At 39.4% G+C, this 23,936-nt stretch overlaps 1 protein-coding gene across 1 annotated transcript in view; it reads right to left on the bottom strand.

Moving 5' to 3' along the window:
- grk3 (G protein-coupled receptor kinase 3) overlaps positions 1–23,936 on the bottom strand; it is a 41,200-nt gene that overhangs the window by 11,000 nt on the left and 6,264 nt on the right. Inside the window, exons 2-14 of the mRNA XM_043231494.1 lie at positions 23,477–23,553; positions 10,589–10,662; positions 10,222–10,323; positions 9,098–9,172; positions 8,888–8,949; positions 8,753–8,804; positions 8,578–8,669; positions 8,384–8,483; positions 8,220–8,298; positions 6,945–7,075; positions 3,562–3,656; positions 2,310–2,417; positions 1,140–1,206 (exon numbers count right to left, since the gene is read on the bottom strand). Of these exons, the coding sequence (XP_043087429.1) occupies positions 1,140–1,206; positions 2,310–2,417; positions 3,562–3,656; positions 6,945–7,075; positions 8,220–8,298; positions 8,384–8,483; positions 8,578–8,669; positions 8,753–8,804; positions 8,888–8,949; positions 9,098–9,172; positions 10,222–10,323; positions 10,589–10,662; positions 23,477–23,553 (1,114 nt within the window). The remainder of the gene's footprint in view (positions 1–1,139; positions 1,207–2,309; positions 2,418–3,561; positions 3,657–6,944; positions 7,076–8,219; positions 8,299–8,383; positions 8,484–8,577; positions 8,670–8,752; positions 8,805–8,887; positions 8,950–9,097; positions 9,173–10,221; positions 10,324–10,588; positions 10,663–23,476; positions 23,554–23,936) is intronic.

The following is a 23,936-nucleotide window of genomic DNA, read 5'->3' as shown; positions in this document are numbered from 1 at the left end:
TTAAATCTGATCAGACTATAAAACAGCTAAATCCTTGACTAATGAAATCTGGAGATAATTTTTCGCTGAGGTCAACATCCAAAAACAAACTTTAATAGCTGAAGTAGTGTGTCAGAATTGCTCTGCATCCACTGAACAGCTTTTATTTCACCAGAAAAAAAGGTTTACTTCTGGAAATTATGAAAAAAAAAAAAAAAAAAGACTGAACACTTTTTCAGTACTGTCAGTCTTGGCCCATAATCACTGCATTCCAGTTTACAAACAAACATCATCTTCTTGACAGTTAGAGGAAAACTGTTTAACGTCTCTGCTGGATGAACACCTGCTTGGAAACAGCGAGCTTTTTCTGAAGATTTTTCCAAGTCCTAATGACTGATTTGAATCATCCTTCATGGGCAGCGCCAAGTCTGACATGTTTCTGAGCAAGCTATCTGATACTCTAACGAGAACCAAAAAAAAAAAAATACATTCATAATTGACATTTGCAACCGACCTCATCCGCTAAGCTGCACAATGTATTTTTGGACCGGGGCTGCTTTTCCTTCTAATCACGACGAGATGTCTCAGAAAGTAGCACAGTTTTTCCTTGGGTTCATTGATGTCTAAGTAGGCAGCTCACTTGTATCTTCGTTTTGAGGTGGAAACTACAAAATCAGCATTAAAAACGAGTGACTTCCTTTCTAATGACTGTACAACAGTCAAGAGCGTGGCAGCTCGATGAGGACTAAATTACTGTGATGGTGAGAGGAGGACAGTAAATGCAAAGCGTGGATGCAAATTCCTCTCCATTAGCATTCCCTTGTTAAACAGTGGGTGTAAAGGCACAGGTGCTGCCGTGATGAGATGTTCCCTCTTTGCTTCCATGGAAAGCTGCGGCTCATTTATCCATCTCCTGTTTCACAGCTCTATCTGTTAATCAGCATAAGGGAGCTCTTTCCAGTTTGAACTGTTACAGCATTTGCAGATAAGATTCAATTGAAGTCTTTAAAAGGTGGTTGCTAAGATCTTCTAGGCAGTTCCTGGTCTCATTTTTCAAGGAGATTGTTCATCATGCGCCAAGAAACTTAAAATCAGAGCACTCTCGTATATACGGCGTGTGTGAAGGCAAATAACAGAAAGTTGCCGCTTTGGTTTCTCACCATGGTAAGGGTCATGCGGTCGATCTCGTGTTTGTCTTTGGTCTTGTGCTGTCTGAATGGACTGTGCCTGAAAGGAGAGAAGAAACAGAGTTCATGTAACTGACGCAGAATCGCAACATCATGGGTAAAAATGATACCCCCCCCTGCTGTAAATATAATCAACACTTACATTTTGATTTGTAATATGCATAGCTAATTAATTACTTTATTTGGACAACTTAAAAAACGTAATTTTCTACTAAACTAAAACTTTAAACATGTTTCTTATCTAAATAAACTATTCTAATAAGAAATACGAAATAAAGTAGAAACATTAGAGAAAATATAGACATGCACATATCTAAATTAAGATGACAAGTCAAAGTGAAACATTATATTTTATTTACACAAACATACACATTATGAATGTGTATACACATACACATTTCAAAAACCACCTTGTTGCTGAGGAACATAAATATCTATTTGGCAACTAACCCATGTTATTAATAAAAGTCAAAGGGGAAGCGTTGACAAGTTTCTGTGTAAGAGCAGGACACACACACACACAGATACATATACATGTATACATACACACACATATATATATATATATATATATATATATATATACATATATATATATATATATATATATATACATACATATACATACATACGTGTATGTGTATACATACAATAATGATTAAAATAATTACAATGCTATATGTTTATAATTACATTACCCATAAAACGATCTACATATGATTTAGAAAATCATAATTCATTTTTATACAATGATAAATATTGATACCTCAAGTATATATAATACATGCAGAATTAGCTGTTTGTGCATTATAGTGCATTTCCAGGCCTGTTCCGACCTGCCTCAATTCTGCTTTGAAGTTTGCATGACACTCAGTGGATAGACATGCCTCAGACTCCTCCCCCATTACACCCCTCCCCACTCTCTACCTAGCAACCGTTTCAGCGGTCTCCACCCCCACTCTCTGTGTCTTTCTTCTCTATGATGTGTGCTCCTGACCTCCTACTTCCAAACCCCTGACATTTAAACTTTACACTCCACATCAAACAGGTGAGAAACACAGAGAGAGACTAAAAGAGAGAGAGAAAGAGAGAGACAGACAGATAAAGAATTCATGAGAGGGCCGCTGCAGAGGGCGGTCTTACCCTCGCAAGAGTTTGAACAGCATGCAGCCCAGAGAGAACCAGTCGGCGCTGCTGTCATACGCCGTTCCTTTCTGCAGAACCTCAGGTGCCATGTAGCCATGGGTACCTCTGCAAACACAGCAATTAATGCACATTAAATTCAAAGCGTACACACACCCCCCAGGGCTGAGCACACACTGACTGTAAACACAACAAAGCTCATTCTCATACATAACGCAAACAGTCAAGGAACTGCTACATTACACACAAAAGGTTTGCCACCCTCTCTCTGACCCTTCATTCACCAGGATGTGTTCGCTATGGTGCTTTTAACATTATCCAGTCTATATTTAAAGGAGAACGTTTCAGAAATAAAACTGCCCTTTGAATGTGAAAAGAGCATTGAATTGGTGCTGACAAGCAAGCTTTGGTGTCATATGTTAAAATTGTCACGACTCTGATGTCATATCCACAACTTGAGCATGAGAAAGAGCTTTTAGTACGATAACATCAGTTTGTCATATTACACCGCCATTTAGAAGTTAAGCAAGATTTCTTTTTATTCAGCATAGATATAATACACTGATAAAAAGGAAAGCCATTTATATTACAAAAACTATATTTTCAACAAATGTTTGTTCTATTCAAAGAATAAAAGCATTCTCAGCACTGATAATAATAATACACGTTTCTTTTGCATTTTAGAATTATTTTTGAAGGATGTGACATTAAATTGATATATGTTAAACTACTTTATTTAATTGTATTAGTTCATTTAAACTGCACATTTTTCACAATATTAACATTTTACTACACTAAAATATAAATAAAATATATAATATAAATATATATATAAAAAAAACTTATTTATCCCCTTTAAATGTTCTAAAATAAAAACAAAAAAAATATTATTAGAGACTTATTACAATGATTTAAATGAAAAGACACTGAAATAACTCCAAAACAATGCATGTGAAAATGCATCTATAATGTAACCACTTCAATGAAACTTGTTGGTAAAAGCATTTGTATACATGCATGTAAAGAAAACAGATTAGATTGCGGTATAAGATTCCATAAGTGACTGCAAAAAAATAAATAAATAAATAAAAAACTACCAACGCTGCAGTATGCACAAGTTTGAAACAACAAAGAGCGTATGTATGCTCAAAGAAACATTGTCAGAGAACAAAAGCAACCACACCTTCCCTAAACAACACTTTTATTTTGCACTAATAAATATATTTTTGAAGCCTTATGGAGGGGAACTTACACGCTGGCGTGAGGCTTCTTTTTGGAGAAATCACAGGCCAGGCCCAGGTCAGAAATGCGAACATGTCCATGTTCGTCTAAGAGGATATTCGCAGGCTGTGAGGAACAGAAAATGATGTGGCGATTAGAACACCGTCTAACGGTCCAAAAATATCTTTTAAGAGCCTGATAAAGAACAGACATCTACAAAAACAACTTTAAAGTTGGATAGAGTCAATATTAATGATGTGTTCTGAGTCACACCACAGACAAAATGTGTTATTAACCACCCAGTCAAATTTGAAGACGAAAAAAAGCAAAGTAAAATAATGTATCGAAATCGTAAAAAAAAAAAAACACGCTGTAGTACTGAAACCACACCCACTCACGGCAAAGCTGCCATCGGTCTCAACGGTCTTCTTCAAGCATTGGCTGAGTCGTTTTATAAATTACAGCAACCACGTAACGTGACACAGGCATAGCTAGATAGCAAACTGTAGTATCTAACGCTAATGTCAGCAACTTGATTGAATCGACGAACCACTGATGCTCATGCTCTCTCTAATTATTGTGCGTGTGTTCGACTTGAAGCGGCACTGTGCAGAACCATCAGTGTTTGACATTGAAGTGCAGCGAGAGCAATGCATTTCAACAATGCATATATAATGCGTTTACAAAGAATTCTCAAAATTGACTTTACACAAATTAAGTAAAAAGCTAACCAGGAAAAAAAAAAGGGTGTCTATTTACACTGGGTATAAATAGCGAGGCTGTTTACACTAACTCCACCCACCAATGTGTGATTGGGCTAGTCTACGGTCCTCGGTTCCAGTGGCGCAGATGATAAAATGCGTGTCGCACGACGTCCCAGGTTTGAATCCGAATGCTTTTCCGGTTAGTGTAAATAGCATCTAATTCCTCGATCCTATTTACACAGTGCAAATAGCCGCTGGCAAAATTTGACAATATACACAACAGAGAGCATTTGCGTCGCACAGCGCCACAAAACAACGGCCAATGAAAGTATTTGAAGCCCGTTTCGCACCAAGCGCAAAGATGATAAATATAACGATAAAAAATACTTTAACATGAATGAATAGCGGAGTCCGCACCACGAGGATAATACTAAGGGCACAGAGACATTATATTGTTGGAACAATTTTCCAGCTGGTGAACGATACAAACATCGCCAGCCGATCAGAACCTCATCCTGTTTTAGAGCTTGAGGATTTAAAGCGGCAGACACGCTTGCACTTAGAATAAACAGCCCATATCGTTCGCTGCTATTGTTATAGTTATAGTTATGTTCATTATCGTGCTTGGTGTGAATGGGTCTTCAGTAAAATAGAAAAATAAAAATTCACATTGGTGAAGTCACGCAGATCGATACATAGAGCAGGGCATCCATATACTCGCCTATCATTCATCAAGCTCAAATATGACTTGTACTCTGAAATATGTTAGTAGCGGCTTATGTTACCCAACAGAAACGTGCGCTGTTCAAGTGTTTGTGCTTGGTCACTGAAGAACAGATGGAGGCAGTGGTGCGCTCACTTGCTCTTTAAATACTTTCTCAGTTTTGGTCCGAAAGATCAGAGTGATACATCTGTCAAATCTGTAAAGACTTATTCATTTGTTTGCACTCACAAAAGCAACAAAACATGAAAAGCAAACAGGATGCGCTTTCTGCCATCTTGAGCGCGCAACTCCAAAACTCTGTATATTTGCCTTACAGATTTTATACAGAGAGTGAAATGTCTCCTATGAAATAAACCAATTAAACTGGAAACCAGATTTTCTCAGATTATGAAACAGGCACACAGGCTCATCCACTACTGCGGAGATGACTACTGTGTTGCCAGGTTAATCTCTTAGAGCGGAGAGAAAAAAAAACCCCGACACATTCACAATGATTACTTCTGCCGGTGTGACGTGGTAATCTTTATGTGTGTGTGCTTGAACTCTCATTAGACTATGTAGGCAATTAAATGCTCATTATCATGACTTGATTTCGATTAATTGACAAATGCTTAAAAAAACCCAACTACAACATGCTATATGCCTAATATAAAATTGTAAAATATAACAACGCGCACAAACTTTAAATAGATATACAAAACTTACATCAGTAAAAAATGAGAAATAAATAATTCTGAAACGTATTACATTTATTAGCAAAACGTGTAAGAAAATGAGGCACGGACAACATACACCTTGATGCAAAATAATAAATAAAAGAAAAACCAGCAATAACCTGGAACCAAATAAATGAGAAACAAATGTGTTTTTTTTTTTCTAGCTTCCATTATTATTAAGTCAACAGGCTTTTCAAAATCCAAAATATTTTAACAGGTGCTTTTGCATTTCATTTTGAAACTCCTCCGTCATCGTCTTGTCTTTTTATCCTCACTCTTCTTATCAGTCACGTCATCAATGAAATCTGATCTGTGCGCGACTGTTCGATGCGCATGTCTGTTCTCCCTCTCAATTATTTTTAGCATTATTAAAAAAATCATAATCAAGTAGTGACGGCAGACAAGTGATGTAATAGAACTAAATAATCAACACAAAGTTAATTCAACAATGTCTAGATTTTAAACAGTGAGATTTCCTATGAACTTTAAACTATTATTGTCTAATAAGACTATTAAGATTGTTTTTATGAAAAACATAAAAAATTGAGCATACGTGATCGGGACAACATGGGAACAGACTAATTTAATTTCTGGATGAGCTGTCCCTTTAAGAGACATAACGCACTGAAAATCGCATGCGTCGTTGCTCTCAGGAACGTTGCACAGACGTACAATCAAACGTTTGCAGAGTTTCTCTTCTATACAAACAGAAGTGATACTGTGGAAAAATGACAGCGTCGCTCGCGCGTGCGGCGTGCGTGCGTGCGTGCGGCGTACCGTTTCAGGAGCTTGCCAGGGAAGATCCTGCGTATTCTCAGCAATCTGGCAGCGTCAAGCCCAAACATCTCACTTAAAATTGCGTAATTCGCAACGACCGCATAGCTGCACTGCTGCTGCTTCCACACCGAGGTTCGACAAATTACGCGATGTTCGCCGTCATCGGAACGGACGGCTACACACGAGGTGCGGGACTGTAGGTTAACCTCGACTCGCTCCGTCATATGACGCACTTTTCCGTTTAAAGACAATAAACAGTGCTGCCAAGAGAGACGGCTCAGCCAAACTTAATAAAAATAACCTCAGACGACGACGCAGAGCAGATGCAAGCTTACGTTACAAAATACACAAACTCAACGGAACATTTCATTTTCCCTTTTCGGCGGCAACGGCGAATCGCAAGCGCAGATTGACAGCCTTTGCAGCGACAGAGGGCCGTGCGGACGATTCTTTCTCTGTGAAAAAGCAACGGCTGGGACCGCGATGACCTTACCTTGAGGTCTCTGTAGACGACAAATCGATTGTGCATGTGTTCGAGGCCCAGTATGATCTCAGCTGCATAAAAGCGCATATCCTTCTCGCTGAAGACGCCGTGCTGAGACAGGTGATAGTGAAGGTCTCCACCTGAAAGACAAGTATAAAATCAAGTTATGAATACAAGCAGTCGATAGAATAGAATCTCAATAAATACGGCTAAATAAAAAGCGATTCTGAGGGTTACTTCTAGACTTACAGAAATTTGCCCTTTTTTTTTCTTCAAGCAATGACATTTATATTTAAAGTTTGCAGAACACTTATCTTCTCTAATTGTGTTACAAATAATAAGTTAGTTAACGATCTTCCAGTCTACCCCGTAAGAGTAATTTGATAGGAGAGACGTCATGACATTCCTGGGAAAAATGTTTATCATTCTGATATGTAAATATTAGGTTATTAGTTTAGGGCAGGTTATTATTAATGGACTCATCAGCGTTCGAACACTTTTGTAGGTGTACGTTCCTCTGTTTCTGAAGACCTGTGCAAGTAACGTCTGAAGGACGTTCAGAAAAGCGGTCTACGCTGCAGTGCAGATATAGGAAGTGTGAGTGTCTGAAGAGGAAGCTCCACCCCATATTCAAGCTGACATTAAGTTATAGAGGAAGGCCAAAATAGGCTTTGTACTGGCTTCAATCTGTCAGATTTAAGGATGTTCATGGCATTCAGTCCAAACTATAAGCACAAAAATGTGCTCATGCATTGAAAACCACTGAAATCACTATGAACCAGGGTTAATATTTTTAATGGAAACTATAACAAACATTTTTGTTACTTGAAATAAATTTTAACTGAAATACAGTAATTATTATTTAAAAAACTTTTTTATTTTAGTTTAAATCAAAATAAATACTAATAATGAAAAAAAAAATTATACTAAACCAACAAAATTTTAAAGTTAAACTACGGAAAAAGTAAAAATATAAAAATCTACCTCAAAGCATAAAAAAATTGTAATCATAATTAAAATGACATGACAATAAATTTGTGTGTCGAAAAAAATAATTAAATAATAATAATATATATATATATATATATATATATATATATATATATATATATATATATATATATATATATATAATATAGTAATAATAATATATATTACTAATATAATATTAGTAAGTACATTTAACATTTTACTTTTAAAAAAATGTGCTCATATTTTCGTTATATGTAATCACGTTACGTGAACAAGCCTATAGCAGGCCAAAGAGATGACGGCTGCCCTTACCATTCATCAAGTCCAGGATAAAACACAGTTTATCAGGAGTGTGGAAGGCATATGTCATACACACTATGAAAGGGCAGTCCTGCAGAGAGAGAAAGAGATAGAGACGGTCAAAGAAGCGAGACAGGGATGTTAGTGTGTGGTCTGAGTTAATGTGTGTCACTCACCCCAGTGCTAACCAACGACAGCATGATTCTCTCGTTGAGCGCCAGCGTTTCTCCCTGCTTCATTTTGATCCGCTTTTTATCCAAACATTTCATGGCATACCTGAGACGCACAACGAGTAAATGAGGAGATGTTTTACGCAAACCCACATTTCTTGCTTCTTTTTTTTTAGCATCATCTGTACAGCAACACTTACATTTTCCCCGTGTCTGCTTTCCTGCATCCGTAAACCTCTCCGAACCCCCCTCTGCCGATGATCCGATGCACGCTGAAGTCATTCATCGTCAACTACGCGCAAAATCAAGAGCAACATTAAAGAGGAAAACGGACAACTGTCTGCACCGAATGCAAGAAAAAAAAAAAAAACTCACATGGATGTTGAGCTCTACATTCTTCCACTGGCAAAAACGTGTGAACTTGTCACTAAAGAGTAAAGAGAAAAGATGTCACAATCATTCTCATGCAAGAAAGAAGTGTGTTTCTTTTTTGTAGCCATCTGTCTTTACCTTTCAATAAACTTCTGAAAGATCTTTCCTCGAAGACTGTCACAGATCTCAACTATGTATGGCTGAAAAAAAGAACCGAGCAAACAAATGCATCAGGATCTGTTGAGAGTCCTGCGACCCAAACACTTTACCTGCTTTGTGTTAAATGCACAAAAGCCCATCGGCACCCGGAAAAACAGGTTAGATTTTATTTCGTGTTGGGGGACTTACCTGAAAGAGATTTGGAGGAACTTGTTTCTTTGCTAGGTGAGTCTGGACATGGTCTACTGCCTTCTTAGAGAAGGGCTGTGAGAAAGGAAGGCAGATTAAGTGACATTTCGCGATAAGGGAGGTCAAAACACTAAAACAACAAGGACTGGTCCCCCTGAACAAACGTCAAGTTTGACATTAACCTCCTAAGCATTCCCGGTTATCACAACATAAAACACTGTGACATAATCGCACAGGCCTTGAGTGTCCTATAGGCCATTGTGTTGGTTCATTCAGGCTTCCTGTTTCTGAAAAGCCATGACTGGAGACTGATGGAGGCTAATGGGACACTTGTTTTCTCAACAGAAACATCCGAATGGAGTCTCCGGATCTGCAATGGACAATAAGAACCATAGTCCCTCCAGCTAGTAGCATTATAGACGGTTAAATCGGGCACACATGCCTGGCCCGAAGTTAACTTCCGGCCTGTGTTTGTTAATCCGTCTGGTCAGTGCCGCCGGCTACAAACACAGCGAATCACGATTAATAAAGGTCTCAGGTTATTGTACTGTGGAATGTGTTTCCCATACATTTCTTTAGTTGTGGCGACCTGTCACAATATCCAAACTGACCAATTTTTCAAAAGGCTTCTTGAATAAAAAAAGGAAGTAATGTACGTGTAAAAAACCGAACCAGACTGCATTTCTGAATGTCATTTTCATTTCATCCTGCATGTAAGGAAGCGTTTGTAAGGTTAAGAGTTGCTTAGTCTGCGGCTCACGCTTAAAGTACCTCCTGCTGGCAGAGAAAGAATTTGCATTTTTAATAAATCCGTCGATTTACGCAGGAAACATATTAGCTGTTGTTATTGATTGTATTGGGAAGTTAGGTTAGGACCACAAAAGCATGCTGTTGTTGAAACAATCTATAGAGTCACGTTCCACAAAGCTATTTATTTTTGCAAGGTCATCTATTTTTCCAAGATAAATTGGTTTAATAGATAAAAAAGAATAACAAGAAAATATCTAAAAGCAAAATCAGCAAAGACGTAATCTTTAGTATCGATTAATAACGCAACCCTTTGCATATACATGTAAAATGACAGCTAGTGCTCGTTTTATACATTCTGCCAAATGTTTCCTTACATGTGAACATGACAGAAGCTCCTTCATTATGTAGACATCATAAATCTGTCGACTGCGAGTTAGCCTCTCTTCTTCCGAATCCAACTTCTCGTACTCTTTAATCTGAAAGAGGACAAAACAAGATTACGCTCATCTCAGACGCAACCCAACGCTCTTCACTAGGACGCATGGTGTTCTTCAGGTCAATAGAAGGGGAACAAAACTCAGCGACTGAGCTGTGCCATTTCAGGTCGCAACCAGAACGAGGACGGGTCAGGTCAAATACACGTCTTGGAAACTATTCAGCAGAAAAAAACCCCCCACACAAATGCCACAAAGACGGTTGTGTAAGCAACGAAAGGAATATATAGATTTAAACCAATTTTACCTCCTCGTAAAACTTCAGCTGCGGAACGGCCTCGTCGATCTCGTTCATGCAGAAATCCTTGAACAAGAGGAAACCTGGACAACAGAGGGAGGAAAGAGAACAGTTAGATAAGGTGCGAAACAGAACGACTGATGGAAAGACTTGACCTTTTTAGCTTGTACAATACAAGAAAAAATGTAGTGTATAATATATAACAGCAGCTATACTGATGCCTGTCAAAGTTCTTTTCATGCCAATGTAAACAAAAGTATAAAAAGACAAAAAAAAAGACAGCTCAAACAGTAGTTGTACCACCATGAATAAATATAACAATTTGCTTTGAAGGGAGAAGCTGTTTCAACAAAGCAGCATTTTCATAATCTAATCAATATCGCGCGCCAAGGTAAATACAAGAAAGACCACAAGCTGTATAAGTTTTATGGAAATTCATTGTAAACATGCATTCATCCTCGCAAAGACACTTTCTAGGTTGATTCATTGTGAAAATAATGACATAATAAAAAGGCTTTTATGTAAAACACTTTAACTTTATCCTCTTTTGGATGAAACATGACGCAAACCTGCATCTGTGAGATTCACCCAAACAGTTTAGCTCTCATTTGTATCTCGTGGAGCTCTCGATGAATGAGTGATGATGATAACAACTTAACCAGAGGACCGCGGATTAGTTACTGTTGAGAAGATTATCCTTAAAATCACAGGACAGACACCACTCTCCTGATTCAGAAAATCCTCCATCAGACGGCCACCTTGACCCTGCATTTCACTCCATCCCGCCAGTTACAGCGCTTCCTTTCTCATCTTCAATTTGTTTGCTTTTCTACAAAGCGCAGCAGAAGTTACCAGTTTAACAACCCATGTGCTCACGCGTTGACGACGTGGCGCAGAGGGAGTAGATCGGCGCGGACAGCAAAGTTGAGACTGTTCCCATAGCAACGATAATGGGCCACCATCGTGAGAGGAAGGCGTTAACGGCTGCTTTTTTGATTGGGCGGACGCGCGGACAAACAGAGGGCAAAAGTCACCGGATGAAAATGCAATTCAAGAGTGTCAAGAAGCGATACGGTCTTCGCAAGTGATATAAATGGAGCTGATTAAAGGATGTCGGAGGAAGAAACGCTGTTCTAGTGGCTTGGCATGACTTCAGCTCTGGGCGCTGAGATCTGAGAGCGGGGCTGCTTCTGATACCTGCAGCATTAGTGCGAGCTGATTACTGCTGTTAAAATAGGAGGGTAACGCAGGCGGTAATTGGATCACAGCAGAATTATCTTTGGCAGATTAAAGCAAAAAAAAAAAAACACCACAAACATGGTGCTGCAGGGCAGCTATAATACAAATTTTACACCTATTCTTTAAATGATTTAAAATTACATTGTTTTAAAAAGACACTTACCCCAAAATAGTACAATGCACAGCTGAAATGATCGGCATAATGATTACAATGATGTAGTAATATATTGCGATACTTAACTCTTACTCATTCCCCAAGCCAATATATTATATATATGTTATAGAAAATTTGTGTAGAGATTCACCAGTTAGCTGGCAATCAATCAAACAAACAACGTTTTGTTTTATTTTGCCCGATCTCTGCTCCGGACTTGTACTCAAAACGCACTGAAATCATTTCCCAAAATGTCATGTGTGTGGATTATTTTACATGCATTTAATAAATAAGCACCATGATCTTCCAAACAAACAACATCTTACGTCAGATCTGAAAAAGCTACTTTAAGCAATCCAATCAATTCACAATGGATAAAGTCACGTCTTATCCTGCTATTTTCTTAAATCTATTGTATTAAGGAAGTAAAATGGGCTTTGCACAAACAGATAAGCATTTAGATCGAAATATAAATATATAAAATGATATGAATAATCATGGACATTACGGTGACAACGCTGAAGCAATATATTCTGATACTTCATTCTCACTCAGTCCCTCTTTCAGTGTCTATGGGATTTTTGCAAGTTCAATCAGCTTGAAAAGTGCTCTCACAAAAATAAATAAATATATTTTTAAAAATTGACGTATAATTCATGCCTGTACCACAATCAGACCTCAGAAGTACGAGCAGTAGTAGTAGCGATACTAATAAGGGCCTCTCAGAAACATTTTTTCTCCTCTCAGTATCTTCCCAGCAGTCCTCTTCCTCCTCTCTTTTATCTCTCGCAAACTCATCTTTTGTCTTCCTCCCTTTCCTGCTGTCTGCAGTGCGTAGTCAGAAGGTCTCATATAGACCATCCAGAAAGAAATATACCCGGCAGCCGGTGACACGGACATTGATGTTTGAAAACACGGTCATGGATCACGGTGTAAACATATTGATCAGACAGTGGCCATATAAATGAGCATAAATATGCACAGAGACAAGAAATCAACAGGCTTGTGGAAGGTAAAAAGAGGTTTAAAAACTGGCAGTTTGGCTCAATGCTGAATCGTCCACATAAAAGCACCATGTCGGCTACACATTAAACGAAGTTTTCCCCTCATTCTTATCTTCTGAGCAGGAATTAAATAGAAATAAAGAGGATGCCAACATTCGGTGTGCCTTACGTCACAGAGTTAATGGATTACCCTTAATCGCGCTTTCAATGCACAAAGCCATCTCTATCCTTGATTGCAGGATTCTCGCTCCAAGTACAGGTGGGGTGAAGCCGCTGATGGACAGCTCAGCGTGTGCTTCCTCTTGAAGCACAGGAGATCTGGGAGGGCTGTCATTGAATCATAAACTCATCAGTGCAATAATCTAATAGAAATCAAATGACAGACCCTTTGAATACAGCTGGGGAATAATTACACATAGCACAGAATCACAGCTATTCTACTACCAGCCAACTACTAGAGACTCAAACAAATACGGCCTAAATGGACAAAATTTGCATCTTCTTCGCATCTTCAGGTCTAAAATGTCTTGCTTTTCATAATCCAATCAAACAACAGAAAGTCAAACCTTTTTTTTAAAATCCATCCCATTACCGAAAGAAAAAAAGATCTGATCATATTGACTTCACTGTAGCACAAAAACTGCTCTAATGTACTGTGAATGCAATGCACTAGATAAGAGCATCTGGCCAATGCGTAAATGTAACATGAAGATAACATGAAGTAGCTGAGAGTGCTACACCCTCATTAGCAGTTGAAAGCATTATCAAATGAGCCTAAAGGCAAAACAAACATCAAAGAGATAATTAGAGGTTTGCACACGACAGGTGTTTTAATTCTACAGAAATTTATATGGAATCCTAAAAACGTAAAAATTCCATTCATCTGAAGGTCTGACTTTCTCCTCAACGCTTGTTTGCCCGAACCGATTGTGCCACCAGCCACCCGGAAGCATGTAATCAATATTGAGATGTGGGCCTCTGTGAGAGGAGGGGAGGAGCGTTCACAAGTGCATGCAAGCGGAGGCCAACACTAACCACACTGCCCACGCACAGCCCAAAAAACACAAGGAACTACATTAGAGTTTACTGAGGGCCATCGCAAAGGGAAACAACCATGTGTCTTTTCTTAATGTGTCTTTAATTTACATTACCTTGCCAACAACATGAGTGTCTTAGTGATGTTTGCAAGGCAGGTGAAAACACACACACATATACACACACTGCAGACTCAGCAAACAAGTGTCCGTTTATTTCAGGTCGAAACTGTCATGACTCCATTTCACACACGCCCTCATCTTCTCTTATTCTGTCACAAACACTTCCCTATGCATAGTTTCAATATCAATGACAGTGTGGAAGGAGGCGGGAAGTGAAAAGATGCCATGCTCGTGCCGGGCCGAATGGAGAGTGGGCTTGAGATTCGCAGCCAGAGCTTCTGTTCAGGCTCCAGATCTTTCTAGTCTTTAGCATCATGACTATATACACGGTGAATCAGACCAATAGGAGTCGCGCATCCCGTGTTAAGTGGTGGCGGAGTTATAAAAGTGCGGGAAAGTGATTTTTCTCCCCTGATGAAGCACTGAAGAGTGTGTAGTTTCTGATGCAGTAAAAAAAAAAATTGTTGCCAAACAGGTTTTCGCCCATTTGCTAAACAAACTTGCATGATTGGAAAAATTCAATCTATAGAGGACCTGAAGGGACAGTTCACTCAAATAAGTTTGCTCATCACTTCCTTATGTCATTCCAAACCAGTTTGGGGTTTTTTCTGTGGAATGGAGATGATATTTTGTTAATGGTTTTTTGTCCATACAGTGAAAACAGTTTGGGTCCAAAAATGGAGCCCACTGTTTATCTAAAAAAATCTAGTGTCCCTCTCTAATCTAATAAAAATGCTAGTGTAAAAAAAAAAAAAAAAAAAAAAAAAAGCAAAATGGCACCCACTTAACTGTCATTTTATGTAAAGTGCAAGATGATGCAACTTTCCATTCTGCCTAATGTGACAGTCTTCAAATAGATTATTTGCCATCTGTCATGTAACACAAACCTTTCATCCAAAGGCCCACATGTCGCAACTAGAAGCACTGCTGCTGAGGCTACTGCTTATTTAAATGATGCAATATCAACTTAAGGTTAATTTTCCCTGGTCCTAGTCTTGGCATTCTGAATATATTACTTTTTCCAATTGGATGCCAAAACCGCTCCGTGGGAAAATCCCATGGTGGAACAGCTTGGAGAAGATGATCACTCTTGGAAGCCGTGGCTCGTTCTTCAAACTCATCACACAACGTCAACCAGGCAGGCTTGGCACGCTGCCGTGCGCACAAGGAAGGTCACAAGCTTAATTCGAAAAGCAGCAAACACCTCCGGGCGCATATTGACAAGTGCGTGGCTCTTAAACCAGTCATTCCAACTCTCAGAGAGTCAACAGGATGTTCAGTATCTCAGGATCTAACCTGCCGGATCTGATTGGTAAAACTGGTCGTAAGAAAAAGAGCCAAAGAGCTGTGTCACACGACTAAAATAAACAGCAATTACAGGGCAAAGACGCGTGCACAGATACAGCTCGAGTCTGCCTGGGAAAATTACTGTACGGCAGACCACAGTGTGTAAAAATCCACAAGGGCCCTCTGCCAAAACTGGACAGAGGACGAGAGACTGCGGCAGAGAGACAAAAGAGAAAAACAGCCCGAAATGATTAGAGAACGACACAGCATGGTGACCGGCCAAGAGACAATGATTCTGGGAGAGAAGGCCTGCAGTCACAGCATATAATAGAGTCGCTCTAGATGCTTATGTGGACCAGGCCCAAATGGAGCTGTTTGGATATGAATTAACCCAAAACACAGTAGGGAGGTTCATTTTGGTCATCTGGACTGCTGTACCCCGCTATAAATACGAAGACAATTTTCAATAAATAAAAAAATTAATCAAGTGCATGCTAAAATACTTTAATATTGCAATAGTAAAATTGACTATTCAGTGTTTGAGCTACAGTATTAATGTGAAGCACATGAATTACCAGAGTGTAGCTATTACTATACTGCTGTTCAAAGGTTTTAAAAAGTCATTTCTCCTCACCAAAGCTGCATTTACTTAATTAAAAACACAGTACAATTTTGGGAAAAGTTATTACTATTTAAAATAACTCTTCTACAGGAATATCCTGTGAAATGTAATGTAAAGTCTTCAGTGTCATATGAAATCTTCTGATTTACCATTTAAGAAACATTTCATTATTAATGCTGAAAACCACATTGCTTCTTAATATTTTTTAGGAAACAGTAATACATTTCATAGAGTTCAGCTTTTATTTGAAATATAAATCTTTGTAACAAAGATCTCTCAGTTCGCTTCACATCTAAAAAAAAAAAAAAAAAAAGATAGCTTTCACTAACTTTGTTGAAATGCATTGTGTGATTGCCTTCACATTTATGCGATGTTGCCATAGAACTTGGCAAGAACAAAACGGGCAGGTTTGGAAACACCAAATCTCCAGAGCCTCTCCCTGCAGTCCACGCAGCAAACGGGAAAAGACAAGCAGCCTTCAAATTTAAAAACTGACTCCGGCCCGTCTCCACAATCCACCCTTTATTTCTGCCACTTCTATGCATGTGACTGCATGTGAGTGACACCGTGCAACACGTATGCAATTTCAAAGACGACTTGAAATTCACACCAAACATGTCATAATGTTTTGACTGAATGAGAATGTAAAAATAAAAGAGGGTAAAAGACACGGCACACTTCAAAACTAATATTACCGGGTCATTTTATTCCCTGATCTCAGTCGCTCTGTATTTTCTAAAAGTGTCCCTCAAGCTACGTGATTTGAGTATCCCTGGTGTAGGGACAGAGAGAGGGTGAGTGGGGTGGAAATAATGACATTGACTGGCCAATTAATTCTCCAAATCCCAGAGCAATTAGCAGAGGCTGGTGGATCAAAGAACTGTCAATTAATGCAATGCTATTGCACACATGCGCACGTATGCATGAACTCACTCACACACACACACAAGCACATCTGGGCACAGACCGTCCCGATTCGCTAGCAAAAGACACCCATCGATATGTTCTACTCTCATTACACACAAGGGCCAAAAAGCCAACTAAATGCGCCGAAAAGGAAACCTAAACCGTTAATGACCATTGATCAATCCGACCAATCAGAGCTCCCAGCCTCAGGCCAGGAAGAGGGCGGGTGTAATTATCCAAACATATCAGTGAATAATCTGTTAGGGGCTTTTTTTGCTTTGTTTGAATGGAAATCATCTATTTCCCTCTTCTTTAATTCATCCTTTAATTTCATTTTCCCGGTCGCCAAGCAAACACGGGATCTTCGGCGTTCCCATGGCAACCGCAGTTGCCAGGCAACACAAAACTCTCAAACATCCATTCCAGAACTCCGACAGATGGAACGAGAGAGAAAGGGATATGTGAATGAGGGAGGAGGAGGAGGGGTGGACAGGCACAACACAAATGAAGAAAGCAGGAGGAGGGCAGATAGAGGAATAACATCATAACAACAGATCGGGAGATCCATAGGAGCCGTGAACGCCTCCCCCAGGCATCAAAACCATGAGATGCATGCAGTAGAACAAACCGCAGCCGACCAGCTCAAAGCGATGGTGGAGATACGAGGATGGTTTTACGATGCATGCACTCGGGGACAGTGTGTGCTGTGTCCTTTGACAGCTCTGGCCTGTCATCGTGAAACCATTACTGATGATAAAGGGGGAGGTGGGGTCTGCATGATAAGTGATGGTTTGGGCCAGGAAATAAAGAGACTGCTCATCTGGTTGTGTTTCATAAACAAGTACACTGACTCACGGCAGAGCAGTCGTGGCTATTGGCGGTATTTGGCCTGATGGGACGACGCGATTGTACACTAAACTAACATTAAATATTCATGCCTTTCCCATAAAATGCATAAACGCAGTGGTTTAAAGGATTAGTCCATCCAAAAATTAAAGCCGTGTTATCGTTTCCTCTCCCTCAAGTTGTTCCAAACCTGTCTGCCTTTCTTTTGAGCACAATAAAGGAGAGCTTTGCATAGATTCAACGATGTGGACACACTGGGGGGCCAGATGCTTCCCTGTACACCCATAAATATATATATAGTGTGTGTGTGTGTGTGTGTGTGTATATGTGGTCTTTTTTGCTTATTTAAATGCAATATTTCCCTGACTGTATTAAATGCATGCTTCATTTCCTACATTTTATTAATCATTTCACTTAAGACAATACAGGACTGTTACCAATCAAATGAAAATAGTCTTAAAACCTTCTTCATTGCATTAGAAAGAAAAGCAGCTGAAGTGGCATTTGATGCATTTTCACAGAAATTTAGCATGTGTTTACACTCCAAAATTATATTGTAATTTGAAGCTTAAGAGCTTAGAGTTTTTTTTCTTTTTAAATATACAACTATAAAAATTTGGACAAAATGTAAAGATAAGCTACAAAAAAAAAAAAAAAAAAAAAAAAAAAGTCATTGAGTCATTTAGACAATTTGTTGAGTGGGCTGGTTCATCCAAGAATGAAGCAAGTGTTTGTCTTTATCAACGGACCGCTAAATCATTGAAAAAAAGTGCCAAATTATTAAGTTATTGTTCAGAGATACACAACTGCTATGCCGTGTACAAATCTAGCAAAACCAGTCAACATTGACAATATTTTCTAAGTTAGTCTGTGTCGAATTTGCAGTCATTTTCATTCACAATTAATTTGTAGAAATTAATTTTTTATAACAAAAACAAAATGTATATTGCCCTGTGTGTCTATAATAAAATTTGGTACAAATACACTACATTTCTACCACACTTACTACATTAAATGCATTTGCTGGTGACTTCTGGAAGGAAAAGTATTTAAACTGCATTGCTGTTGCACAACATTTTCCTGTTTTCCGCATCGGTGCTGTTGAGAAAGACTGCAAATGCCGTCTCATCTGCCTAAACTAGCTCATATCACTGCAACATTTGTGGTGAGACCTCCGTTCTAAACTCAAAGGCTTTTCACTGAACCTGTTTGAGAGCTGTTTAGTGGTCTGTCGTGATTGAGATCAGTAAGCAAGTAAACGCATTTCTGAGCTTGCGTTGCGCTGTTTTTAGGCAGAGTAAGCAGTCCGTGCAGCACGTATTCGCACATATAGCGGTTGTCTGCTGTTGGCGCGTTTAGGAACTCTTAAAAAACGTATCAAATTGCGTTTTATTGCAGTATCTGGTTTTAAATTTATTGCTGTCATCCACGTGTTGACACTGTGTTTTGTAAAATTTTGCTTGGCGGGTCACGAATAAATTATATTAGTAGACAAGCAGCGGGCTGTTTGAAGTTCGTCCACAGGCTGGACTTTGGACACCCCGGGCTTTGCAGAATGTTCAATCCACTCTTTCATACATCAAAAGCATATAGTGACCAGTAGCTGCAAAAAGTACACACAAAAATGATTATACCTTTTGCACTATATACACACACACACACACACACACACACACACACACACACACACACACACAAGCCTTCTGTAGCTATAAAATAGATTGACATGGTAAACAGACCAACATTAGTCACTATTCACAGAAAAACCTCCAAAACAATTACTTTGGTGCCCTATGGAAGAATAAAGGTCAAAGGGCTTTTGAATAGTATGAGGAGTAAATTATGGAGAGAATGAAAAGTGTTCACTTTTCAGTGAACTGCTCCTTGAACATCCCTTCTCGCCTTGAGCAGTAGTACTTCTGGAACATAACATTTTATTTCCGTGCAGGGTTCGAGACCTTGTTCCAAATATTCCTCTGGTCTCAAAAAAATAAATAAATTGATGTCACCTACCACAAAGTGAAGCACGCAAACAAAAAAAGAAGAAGAAGGAGTGCAAACGAGAGAGAATTGCACTGCAGTGCAGCGTCTCTGTATCACAGACCGACATCGCAGACCAATAAATCATGTGTCATGAAGAGGGGGGATGGAGAGACATCATTATCAGCCCAAAACTTGCTGTCAAACTGTCTCGTTTCTGCGCAGATACATGCACACAAGCGTGCATGCACCGGTTCACCAATGTCGTTCTCCTAAACAAGGCTATTCATCTTTGCCCTGAGCCACCCTGTGTTATTTATTACGGTCCGTCGTGACTTCCCAGACAGGACAAAGACTTAAATAAAAAGGCATCAATGCAACAAGCTTATCGATCTGCAGAGCATGCAAGATCTTTGATGCGTGTAGGTTATGGAAGCGTTGGGACAAAATGGCTTTAGCCAAACCTGCGAGGATAACGAGAGGGCAATGGTAGCTGTGAAACGCTACGCTTGTCTGGCACAATCAAAGGAGGAACATGAACCTTTTTCTCCCATTGCGCCAGACAGTTATTGGTCACATGGCTCAGAAGGACTGTTAACCATTTCAAAGCTTTCAGAGTGAGGAAAAATGCATTCAAAACGTTGTTGACCTAGGTATTAACCTTCGGCATGATATTTTTAACCATGCAGATTGCTGAGGAGCAATAAAAAATTATCACTCACTTGGAAAAAAAACCCTCTTGCTCCATATTTCAATATGTATAAATGCTATCTTGCTTACATCATTACATGTATAGACAGCATTATCTAGACCATTCCAGATGTTCCAGTAAATCGAGTTCTTCCGCCAATAAAGTCAGACATCAAACGCTCAATTTTTCCATTCAAACGTCTTCATGGCTGTGACTGTCAAACCAAATTATATCAATGGAGGAGGATGGCATTTTCCTCTGTCATTCTGGGCCAACAGACACCCCTGAGCCTGAGCTTTTCATCCTTGTGTTGCTCTCTACATCTCCTCCTGCTAAGCAAGATTCATTTCTATTAATTTCTCATGCAATTTTAATGGTAAAAGCTACTTGTTGATCCCTATTAAGACTCCTATGATCACAGCGAGTGCAGGGTCTTCACAGTGGAAAGCACGAAGGCATTTTTGCAATGAATAAAGAAGGCCTACTAAAAAGAAACGAAATGTTCCCACATTATGACCGTATGCACGTAACAAAAATAGATTGATAGGTTGCAGTTATCACGACCTAAAAGAACTAGTCCAGAAAAGGCCAGCAGTAATATATATATCATTGCATCATGTAATATTTTTTTGGTTCATCAAATAAACATGAAATGCCACAGCAACTAGGGTTAAAAAGACAAAAACCGAAGGGAAGCATTTGATTATGCAACCAGCCCCTGAGTCATTATCTCCTTCCACTGGTCAGATGCAAAACTGAGACATTTGTCATTCAAATTCAGCATGTGAACTAGCGGCACCGCAGTAGCAAACTTTGGTTTCCTGCTTCACGTCTCCCTTTAGAGAGGACCTGAAATATTTGCAAGCTTCAGATATTTGCATTAGTGAAAACCCTTCTTTCACTTAATTAATGTACTCTGTTGTTTAGACCCATCAACATGTCACACGCATAGCAGCATTGGTTTCCCTGTTAAGATCACGAAGGGGTTTTCACTCAAATAGGCCACTTGTTTATATGTGCACAACGGTTTGTAATAGTGACTCATCTTATACTACAGTAACACTTTTGTAACATTAACAGTCGAAAACATGAAGCCTATGAAAACAAATGAATAGGAACATTAATATGACAACTTACTGCTATTTTCTGCATTTTAGAATAGATTCTTAACTACAAGAGGTGCATCCTGGAATGCTTTTCTAACAGAACTTACACGTATTGGGGGTTTTGAACTGCATGGTGAGGCTAACTTTTAGGGGGTTTTTCGACTGAGAACAGTACCTGGTACTTTTATTTACTACCACCTCAGCGTACCGTATAGTTATTGAAACGTGACGCGTACGCACCACCAAACACTGATTGGCCAGAGAGAAACGCCACTACTTGCGCGAGACGCACACAGACCTGCTAGATTTAAATCAGCACAGCCAGCGAAGGAACGAACGCAACCGTTTTACATGCACCTTCTTTTAACAAGCAAAAGATGATTTGTGGTCTGTTAGGAAGCACAGATGTTCCTCTCGTTGATAGCCGAGGATCGAATCGAGCGAGACCTTGATCGGGTAACGCAGATTGAAAGCATTTTCCAGGAATCCAGGCAATAGAGGCGGTGCTACTATAACGACACGTGAATAATCCCGCCCACTCTAAAGCGGTACTAAACTGCATAAAAACGCAAACCAAGCGATTCTGTACTGTACTGAACCGTGCCGAGTCATACCATATACTTATATCTTATATCTAGCATCTTTAAACAGGTGATCTAGGTAGCTCATTACATAATGAACTTCAGAAACCATTAACAGAAGAATGGCCCATTTACATCTAATATTTTAATAATTTAACACATTTGCATTTTTACTGTTCGATGGTCTATTAACGGTCACGTGACATGCGGGCAAACAAATACATTTTATTTCTTTTTATGATTTAAAGGAATAGTATACCCGACATTTAGTATTGATTTCACTCTCTGGCCATTTAAGATGATTCGAATGTAGCATTACACCGCTTGCTGACCAATGGATCCTCTGCACTGATTGGGTGCTGTTAGAACAAGTGTCCAAATAACTGATAAAATCAACACAATAATAAGCACTAACAAAACACATTAATGACCGTTAACTGATGGACTTGTCATTAAGAATCCACTTGGCAGCAAGAGATGCAAGAGATGCAACGCTTTTTGCACCAAATCTGTCCTGATGAAAATCAAACTCTTCTTCTACACTGGGACAGCCTGAGGGTAACTACCTTTTGAGCCAATTTTAATTTTTGGGTGAAAAAAAAAATCTTTAATTAATTACTAGTTTTCCCTTCAACTCTCAAACCCCAAGTGGGATATCCCTGTTCTAAAAAAGATCTAACCAATTTGTTAGTTAAAACAGGTGATAAGAATCTCAGCTGTCCTGACAGGGCACTGTCAGTGTGTTATTGTGTATGTGTGCAAAAAAAAAAAAAAAAAGTGAAGAAAGAGAGAGAAACCACTGAAGCGAATCCTCACTTGGGACTTCAGACACAGAAGTAAGTAAAAATTAAAGTTAATCAAAAATCTGGGGCTGGCTGCCCTGTTCCCATGGTGCCTCCACAGCTCACACTTCACACAATTCAGCAAACGCCTTTTCTCCAAAAGCACCAAGTGGAAAAAAGCATGCTTTCACTTAGGTACCTGAGGTTATTTGGCCATATGCATTCATCACACCATAACACAAGAGCATTTGTACGACACGCTGTCAGACAAAGAGTTTAACTGTTCAGGTGACTAATAGAGAAAAGCAGACATAACGGCCAGTGGTTACAAAGAACAAAGAGCAGTCTTTGACTTGGCAGATAAGAAAAAAGGAAGAACAAGATCCTTATTTAACTTCATGGTGATTAAGATGTCCTCCTCGAGGGTCTGTGGTGTTTTTAGAAGCTTATTCGAAGAATTACTCCGTTTGCATCCTCAATAACGGCCTTTTTTTACAAGGCAAATCGGGCTCAAAGTGACATGAAAGATTGAGAAAACTCACCAATCTTCTGGTTGAAGATTTTGTCAAACGTAAGTTCATCCCTTTCCTCCAGGTACTTCTGCATGACACTCCGAATACTGTAAGAAAATGGGAAAAATTACTTATTACATGCAAAACAATCCCCACAACAGCTAATACCCAACCGGGCCTGAGAGAAAGGCAAGTGGATTTTTCAGCCAGCCTCCTGCCCTGCCCTTCCACCTCGATCCTGGCCTTAGTTTAGGTCTCTCCACAACCACCTGCTCAATTCTCCGCCCGTCGCTTCCCAATGGAGGGCACTGCCGCACTGCCCTGGGAGAGGGTGTTAATGAGCAGCAAGTTTGGGAGACTGAATCAATTAGCACCCCCTCCAAGGGCTCATTATCACCCAACCACAGCCCCACAGAGTCAGAGTGCAGGTCAGGGGAGATAGGACTGTCCCCAAACATGCTCCTGCAGTCCTGGACCAGACACAGACACC

This window comes from Puntigrus tetrazona, unplaced genomic scaffold (assembly GCF_018831695.1).
Source record: "Puntigrus tetrazona isolate hp1 unplaced genomic scaffold, ASM1883169v1 S000000373, whole genome shotgun sequence".
NCBI classification, from domain to species: Eukaryota; Metazoa; Chordata; class Actinopteri; order Cypriniformes; family Cyprinidae; genus Puntigrus; species Puntigrus tetrazona.
The sequence above is the reverse complement of the archived record's forward strand: the minus strand, read 5'-3'. Positions and strand labels throughout refer to the sequence as shown.